This window comes from Sinocyclocheilus rhinocerous, unplaced genomic scaffold (genome assembly GCF_001515625.1).
Source record: "Sinocyclocheilus rhinocerous isolate Xijiao unplaced genomic scaffold, SAMN03320098_v1.1 scaffold220, whole genome shotgun sequence".
In the NCBI taxonomy this organism is placed as follows: Eukaryota; Metazoa; Chordata; class Actinopteri; order Cypriniformes; family Cyprinidae; genus Sinocyclocheilus; species Sinocyclocheilus rhinocerous.
The window spans coordinates 950,714-959,163 of NW_015666573.1; the positions used below are offsets into that span (position 1 = coordinate 950,714).

Sequence of the window (8,450 nt, forward strand, 5' to 3'; positions counted from 1 at the left end):
ACCCCGCTGATTTAAAATCCAACAATCAAATAATTCCTAGATTTATTTTCATGACTCGCACATGCATGTGATGTGCCCAGTGCAGCAGGCAAGCTTGGAATATGGAAAAGCTTACATTAAAGCAGAAAATATTGCATTATATTGATTTAGTCAGGAAAAAAGATGGTCTGAACACTGTTGTGTAAGTTGTGGCTTTACTTTACTCTGGCATTACATCCCTCTGATCAGCATGTGGTACATTATATTACTATAATTAAAAATCTTTTTGGAAAATTAAACAGTTTCTTACTAACTTATGTGATTTGATAAAATATATTATGAAATATAATCGTATATGGGTCACAGAGGAATTACAATTAGCTTCAAGCTACACATGACAATTAATGAGATTAATACAACACTTCTACTTGAATGTCACTATCAATCACTATTGAGTGTTTGTAATAACTTCTGACTGCGATCCAATGTGGATTTTGGTCAAATGATGAGGCAGAAATATGTTGTAAGTAAGAAGAATTTTATGTGGGAGATACACAGTTACAACTTCTGTGGGGCGTGAAGAAAAAATTATGTAACTAGTAGTGTAACTAATTACTGTTGCCAGAAAGTAATAAGCAAATTAACAATATTACTTTTGAAATGAGTATCTAGTAATGAGTAATATATTACATTCTTTGAGTAACTAGCCCAACATTGAACATAACATATAAATCATTACATATTACAAAATTTCTTGAAACACGTCATATTACAAATTGTTGGGATTTACTATGGACTTCTCTATCTTTTTGTTAATATTGTTAGAAAATAACTGAATCCTGGACATCATAGCACATATGCAGACATAAAAAGCAAAATTCCTCACTCATTCATGATTTTAGCTCAGTTAAGAGCAGAATTATCATTGCGTAGACAGAAAGAATACAATTTTGGAGGAGCGGGACAGCATGTTAATTCGAGCTGCTGAATGATTCACCGTCAACTAAAAACAGCCACAATTACCGTTATTCATTTTGCTGGTGCCCACGCACCACCTGGTCACCTTCTCTAGCTCCTCACCAATCCATTGCGCTTTGTTAGTGCTGAGTAGGAAGACAATGCAGGGTCTTAAGTGCAGTCCATACATTCTAACAGTAGTTTTATGAATCACCCAAAAGCAAATCCTGAGGAGACATAAGACAAGTTCAGTGAGATCGACATGAATAAAAAGCCACAGACATTTGGAGGCAAGTGTAAAAAAACAAGCAGTTCACTGAAAAGGTGCTCAGTGTTTTTCCTACATCTAAAATTAAAGAATAGAATAGAATAGATTGAATGGAGTAGAATAGAATAGAATAGAATAGAATAGAATAAATAGAACAAGCAGTACCCGAGACCCCTCTCGGGGTGTGGCAGTTACGTAACAAATGTAGCTAAAAGCAGATTTTAGGATCTGTTGAGACTTGAGGCTTGCTTCATGATATGGGTTTTCTTAGATATGTTGTTTTTTTTCTGCTATAGCTCTGAAATACAAGTTCCTGTATGGGCCTGTCTAAAGGGAGGAGCCATTGAGTTTATGTGGAAACGCATAAGCACTAGACTAGAACATGTCTTACAAAATATACCACTTACTAATGACTCAAACAGGAAGGATTTAAAACCACTTCACCACTGCTTTTGCCATTTCTGTTTCTTTTCTTTTCTTTTTTAGTTTTAACCCCATTTCCAAACTGAGAGCATCAATATTTTTTTTGTGCAACTAATGTATCAACATTAAATCTGTTATTATTATTTAATCGTCCTTATTCCTCTTTCAGAATGGGTTCGTCTGGAGTACAGATCGTGTGTATGGCACTGGGAATTTTAGGTCTCATTGCAGCGGTCGTGACCATTGCTGTTCCAAGATGGAAGGTTTCTGCTTTTATTGGTCAGAACATTATCACTGCACAGGTAAACAATTGCTGCAATTTCAAAAATTCAGTTCAAAGAATAAATGCATGTATATATATATATATATATATAACTTATTCATAATTTACTCATATTATTTCAAAAACTGCAAAGTAGATCTTTAACAGAATGTCTGAGGATTAGGGCCCGTCAAGCTGTAAAAATGACACCAAAACAAACATGGTCCATGGAACCATATAGACTACTAAAATCTCATGAAGCCATAAAACAGCTGTATATAAGGAAGACTGAAATTTAAGTCATTATTTACCAAAGATTATTTGACAGCTGTAATACAACAGTGTTTTTATTGTTCTTTTTTTTTCATTGATTGAAATAAAGCTGAAATAAAATAAAGCTGAAATGTAAACATTAGATGAAAAACTTTAACTTTAAAAACTTTGCCTTGGCATCCAATTTAAGTAAAAATAAGTTAATGCTAAAATATTAATATAACCTATTTAAACCTATAAATATTTAAAAACAACTGTAGGCCTAACAAAAAAGCACATACCAAAATGACTAAAACTTAAAAGTAAAAGTAGGCTATAATGAAAACTCAAATTATTATTTCAATATATCCAAGACGTGTATTTATATTTATAGCCAACAAGACGTGTAGGCTTAGCCTATTCAATCATTTAAATGTTCGATTATGTAATGCGTCAAGCATAGCCTACCTTACAGAAAGATGGAGACTGTAGCACGATTACAGCGACATTTTGCTATAGGCTGAATAAATAATTTCGTGTTTCACGGTAGAAATATTTTTTTTTGAAAGGATAATGATTAAATGATATGGATGGGAAGGTACATTTCGTATTTTTCCTTTGCCACACAGGTTCAAGAAGAGGGCTTGTGGATGGAATGCGTGGTTCAGAGTACCGGACAGCAGCAGTGTAAAGCTTACGACTCGCTGCTCATCCTGGGCTCTGACCTTCAGGCGTCCCGTGCCATGACTATCATCAGCTGCATGCTCACTGTCCTGTCCCTGCTCATTCTGAGCGCCGGCGCCGACTTCACTACCTGCATCGAAAATGAAGAAGTCAAACCCAAAGTGAGTCTGGTGTCCGCTATTGGGCTTATCCTCGCCGGCTTGTTGCTGATCATCCCCGTCAGCTGGGCCGCTCATAATGTCGTGCGCGACTTCAACAATCCACTGGTAGCCCAATCTCAGAAGAGAGAGCTGGGTGCCTGTATCTTTGTGGGCTGGGGAGGAGGAGTCCTGCTCCTGCTGGCCGGAGGCTTGCTGTGCTGCTTCAGCAGACCGCACTCCGGAGGATCCGGCGGAACCGCCAAATACTGCAGCAACAGCGCCTCTGCACCAAGCAAGAATTATGTGTAGATGAAATGGGTTAAACTAAAGAGTAGTTACAGAAATTGAAGCTGTAGTATGTGAAATATGTCTATGTTAGCAAGTAGTCTTTATAATCGGTAGGTAACGAGAATAACAAACTAGAAAAGGTTAAGATCCAGAACGATGTAAATATTACTTGTTTGGAGCTACTGAACTGTCATAGAAAAACGGTCTCTAAGCTTTTTAACTAGTTTTACATAGTTTACGGTGTACTGCTGCAATTTCTTAAAGCAGCTAATAAACAATGCACTTGTTTATTAAAATTCAGGGATGGGCCGAGCTTGTGTCCGAAATACTTTCAGGTCATTTATATTTTTTCAAGAACTTTTTAGGATACAGGAATCTACTGTAATCTGTACAATTGCTATATGATGTTTTTTTTGTGTATTAGGTCATAATCATTTCGATTGTCTTTCATGTATTTTCAATAAAACTGACTGATTTAAGACATTCGTATGTGTAGAATGAACAATGAGTTTTTGACACATAAATAAGAATAGAATAGAATAGAATAAATAGAACAAGCAGTACCCGAGACCCCTCTCGGGGTGTGGCAGTTACGTAACAAATGTAGCTAAAAGCAGATTTTAGGATCTGTTGAGACTTGAGGCTTGCTTCATGATATGGGTTTTCTTAGATATGTTGTTTTTTTTCTGCTATAGCTCTGAAATACAAGTTCCTGTATGGGCCTGTCTAAAGGGAGGAGCCATTGAGTTTATGTGGAAACGCATAAGCACTAGACTAGAACATGTCTTACAAAATATACCACTTACTAATGACTCAAACAGGAAGGATTTAAAACCACTTCACCACTGCTTTTGCCATTTCTGTTTCTTTTCTTTTTTAGTTTTAACCCCATTTCCAAACTGAGAGCATCAATATTTTTTTTGTGCAACTAATGTATCAACATTAAATCTGTTATTATTATTTAATCGTCCTTATTCCTCTTTCAGAATGGGTTCGTCTGGAGTACAGATCGTGTGTATGGCACTGGGAATTTTAGGTCTCATTGCAGCGGTCGTGACCATTGCTGTTCCAAGATGGAAGGTTTCTGCTTTTATTGGTCAGAACATTATCACTGCACAGGTAAACAATTGCTGCAATTTCAAAAATTCAGTTCAAAGAATAAATGCATGTATATATATATATATATATATAACTTATTCATAATTTACTCATATTATTTCAAAAACTGCAAAGTAGATCTTTAACAGAATGTCTGAGGATTAGGGCCCGTCAAGCTGTAAAAATGACACCAAAACAAACATGGTCCATGGAACCATATAGACTACTAAAATCTCATGAAGCCATAAAACAGCTGTATATAAGGAAGACTGAAATTTAAGTCATTATTTACCAAAGATTATTTGACAGCTGTAATACAACAGTGTTTTTATTGTTCTTTTTTTTTCATTGATTGAAATAAAGCTGAAATAAAATAAAGCTGAAATGCAAACATTAGATGAAAAACTTTAACTTTAAAAACTTTGCCTTGGCATCCAATTTAAGTAAAAATAAGTTAATGCTAAAATATTAATATAACCTATTTAAACCTATAAATATTTAAAAACAACTGTAGGCCTAACAAAAAAGCACATACCAAAATGACTAAAACTTAAAAGTAAAAGTAGGCTATAATGAAAACTCAAATTATTATTTCAATATATCCAAGACGTGTATTTATATTTATAGCCAACAAGACGTGTAGGCTTAGCCTATTCAATCATTTAAATGTTCGATTATGTAATGCGTCAAGCATAGCCTACCTTACAGAAAGATGGAGACTGTAGCACGATTACAGCGACATTTTGCTATAGGCTGAATAAATAATTTCGTGTTTCACGGTAGAAATATTTTTTTTTGAAAGGATAATGATTAAATGATATGGATGGGAAGGTACATTTCGTATTTTTCCTTTGCCACACAGGTTCAAGAAGAGGGCTTGTGGATGGAATGCGTGGTTCAGAGTACCGGACAGCAGCAGTGTAAAGCTTACGACTCGCTGCTCATCCTGGGCTCTGACCTTCAGGCGTCCCGTGCCATGACTATCATCAGCTGCATGCTCACTGTCCTGTCCCTGCTCATTCTGAGCGCCGGCGCCGACTTCACTACCTGCATCGAAAATGAAGAAGTCAAACCCAAAGTGAGTCTGGTGTCCGCTATTGGGCTTATCCTCGCCGGCTTGTTGCTGATCATCCCCGTCAGCTGGGCCGCTCATAATGTCGTGCGCGACTTCAACAATCCACTGGTAGCCCAATCTCAGAAGAGAGAGCTGGGTGCCTGTATCTTTGTGGGCTGGGGAGGAGGAGTCCTGCTCCTGCTGGCCGGAGGCTTGCTGTGCTGCTTCAGCAGACCGCACTCCGGAGGATCCGGCGGAACCGCCAAATACTGCAGCAACAGCGCCTCTGCACCAAGCAAGAATTATGTGTAGATGAAATGGGTTAAACTAAAGAGTAGTTACAGAAATTGAAGCTGTAGTATGTGAAATATGTCTATGTTAGCAAGTAGTCTTTATAATCGGTAGGTAACGAGAATAACAAACTAGAAAAGGTTAAGATCCAGAACGATGTAAATATTACTTGTTTGGAGCTACTGAACTGTCATAGAAAAACGGTCTCTAAGCTTTTTAACTAGTTTTACATAGTTTACGGTGTACTGCTGCAATTTCTTAAAGCAGCTAATAAACAATGCACTTGTTTATTAAAATTCAGGGATGGGCCGAGCTTGTGTCCGAAATACTTTCAGGTCATTTATATTTTTTCAAGAACTTTTTAGGATACAGGAATCTACTGTAATCTGTACAATTGCTATATGATGTTTTTTTTGTGTATTAGGTCATAATCATTTCGATTGTCTTTCATGTATTTTCAATAAAACTGACTGATTTAAGACATTCGTATGTGTAGAATGAACAATGAGTTTTTGACACATAAATAAATCTTTGTTAAAATAACACTGGCATTTATTTCAAATCCTATAAAACATATATTAAAATGGGCTTCAAACAAATCAAAATTCTTTTTAAAAAAGTGAAATCCCTGAAGAGCAAAATTTGGTCTGAAATGGACTGCAAAATGGTATCCCATGAAGACTTTTCACATAATTCTACAAAATGTTCTTTCCAATATGCACCTTTTCGGATTTCATTATTTGCATATCTTGTACATGTCCATTTGCATTTTTCTTTTAAACCTTCTCTCATTCTATTGGGGTCTCTCTTCAGTTAGTTGCTCTCCAGGTCGCTCACTCGCTTGGTCAGCTGCTCAACCATCTCTCTCAGCTCGTTCACCTCATTCTGCAAGGCCTGCACGTCCTGTATATGAAATAGAATGATCAATTACACAATACTTTACAATTCACTGTGTTAGAGGTTAAATAATTAAAAAGGATTCCCTTTGATCTCTTACCACACTGTCAGACTGTCGGTTGCTTGAGGAAGATGATGTGGTGGCCATCAAGCTCTTGATGACTTTGAACTCTTTATTTTTGGTGGTAGCCACAAAACCGTCTTTCAAGGAGATCAGGATGGGTTCCCCATCTTTACCAGCAAACCAATTATCTGCCTCCACCGATGGCTCTGGACCAATCGTGTCGGGGTAAAGGTCTTCTTGAAACACGTCAGACTAAAGCAAAGAAATGATAATGCCGGATTAAGACAGTGGAACAAATAAGCAGCACTTAATCAAACGTGTGGCATTAATAAACTACCATTCAAAAAATCTGGGGTCAGTACAGTTTTTTATGTTTTTGAAAGAAGTATAATAACACACTGACCAAGGTTGCATTTATTTGATCAAAAATACAGTAAAACAGTAATATTGTCAAATATTATTCCAATTTAAAATAACTCTTTTCTATTTTTAATATATTTTAAAATGTAATTTATTCCTGTGATGGAAAAGCTGAAATTTCAGCATCATTACTTCATTCTTTAGTGTCACATGATCCTTCAGAAATCATTCTAATATGCTGATTTGCTGCTCAAAAAAAAATGTCTTAGTATTATCAATCTTGAAAACAGTTTTGCAGCTTAATATGTTTGTGGAAAATGTGATACTTGGTGAATAGAAGTTGAAGCGAACAGTATTTATTTGAAATAGAAATCTGTTAGTTTGTTTCAAACTAAAAACTCTTACTGACCACAAACCTTTGACAACAATTAAGCTGATTTTGACTTGGACAAACTTACCTTACGAGGCACAGTCATTACAATAGGTTCACACTTTCTCTCGTGGAGTTTATAGAACCTAAAATAAATATGCAATAATCCATAATTTAAAATGCTGACCTTTTGTATGTTTGTGGGAGAAAGCAAGTACACTATAAGCCTGGATGTGTTTACCTTGCAATCTCACACTTGTTGACTTCCAGGCCTCTCTTAGGCATGTAGCCCATGCCCTTCTGACTCTCTTTACTGCTGTACATGGAGAGATAGTGAACGTATGGGGCCTCGTCCGTCACCTCAAAGTATCTGATGCTGCTGTCACCCTGTCAAACCAAATACACTGGTTAAAACATCCAACTTCATGAACAAACAACTCTTCATGGCCATAAAATCTAAATTTGGCTCAAAACTTGAATGTCTTTCTTAGTTCCTTACCTTGCCACAAAGGTAGACTATACCAGTGTCAGGGTCAAAGAAAGGTAACAGCACCCCACTGCTGGTGTCCAGCTCCTGCAGGTTCAAGGGCTCACTGAAGTTGTTCTGCAACCACAAACACACTTTTATGAGTCACTTGCTTGTAAAACTGAAAAAGAGAGCCTCTGAAGCACATGATGTACTCACAGGATCCCACAGCGCCACCTGACGCTCACTCATGCGGCTGAAACCGGTGGTCAGGATCTTCCCATCAGACACAAACACAGCTCTGACTGGCCTGGAGCCCTCATGAGGCTTGTCCTTCTCCTGAACACACATATACACAGAAAGATGATACACAGATATGAGCAGTGACAAATCACGTGACAGTAAATGAGCTGGCAGAAAGGAACGTATAAGAAAGAGAAAAAGCTATGAAAGAACACTATAAAAATGTTCACAACTTCAATTAATTGATTTACAGTAAACAATGCAACCATATTAATTATTTATGCCCCATGCATTCTTTTTTCAGCATCATTCACATTATTTTATCATTTTATTACAGTGAATTCATGCACGCAC

General features: G+C 36.8%; 3 protein-coding genes across 3 annotated transcripts in view; 2 read left to right on the plus strand and 1 right to left on the minus strand.

The window, feature by feature from the left end:
• The window catches only part of LOC107732872 (claudin-4-like), a 5,135-nt gene extending 1,399 nt beyond the window's left edge, over positions 1–3,736 (plus strand). The window contains exons 2-3 of the mRNA XM_016544288.1: positions 1,797–1,929; positions 2,771–3,736. Of these exons, the coding sequence (XP_016399774.1) occupies positions 1,798–1,929; positions 2,771–3,274 (636 nt within the window). The 5' untranslated portion in view covers position 1,797 and the 3' untranslated portion in view covers positions 3,275–3,736. The remainder of the gene's footprint in view (positions 1–1,796; positions 1,930–2,770) is intronic.
• Positions 3,737–4,238: 502 nt separating this feature from the next.
• Positions 4,239–6,179, plus strand: LOC107732873 (claudin-4-like). Its single transcript, XM_016544289.1, has 2 exons — positions 4,239–4,372; positions 5,214–6,179. The coding sequence occupies exons 1-2, from the start codon at positions 4,241–4,243 to the stop codon at positions 5,715–5,717; spliced, it is 636 nt and encodes a 211-aa protein (XP_016399775.1). The 5' UTR covers positions 4,239–4,240; the 3' UTR covers positions 5,718–6,179.
• A 73-nt stretch (positions 6,180–6,252) lies between these two features.
• Positions 6,253–8,220, minus strand: LOC107732871 (coronin-1A-like). The gene is made up of 6 exons (XM_016544286.1): positions 8,073–8,220; positions 7,887–7,991; positions 7,629–7,774; positions 7,476–7,533; positions 6,694–6,909; positions 6,253–6,599 (listed from the first exon to the last, which is right to left on the minus strand). The coding sequence occupies exons 1-6, from the start codon at positions 8,202–8,204 to the stop codon at positions 6,510–6,512; spliced, it is 747 nt and encodes a 248-aa protein (XP_016399772.1). The 5' UTR covers positions 8,205–8,220; the 3' UTR covers positions 6,253–6,509.
• Between the last annotated feature and the right edge of the window lie 230 nt (positions 8,221–8,450).

What these genes read in the sequence shown, in the direction of transcription:
- LOC107732873 (XM_016544289.1), top strand. Translation starts at nt 4,241, where the DNA reads ATGGGTTCGTCTGGAGTACAGATCGTGTGTATGGCACTGGGAATTTTA. An exon ending in AGAACATTATCACTGCACAG is followed by an intron (nt 4,373 to 5,213) that starts GTAAACAATTGC and finishes TTTGCCACACAG; the next exon opens with GTTCAAGAAGAGGGCTTGTG.
- LOC107732871 (XM_016544286.1), bottom strand. Translation starts at nt 8,204, where the DNA reads ATGTGTGTTCAGGAGAAGGACAAGCCTCATGAGGGCTCCAGGCCAGTC. An exon ending in AGGTGGCGCTGTGGGATCCT is followed by an intron (nt 7,992 to 8,072) that starts GTGAGTACATCA and finishes TTGTGGTTGCAG; the next exon opens with AACAACTTCAGTGAGCCCTT. An exon ending in TAGTCTACCTTTGTGGCAAG is followed by an intron (nt 7,775 to 7,886) that starts GTAAGGAACTAA and finishes TTGGTTTGACAG; the next exon opens with GGTGACAGCAGCATCAGATA.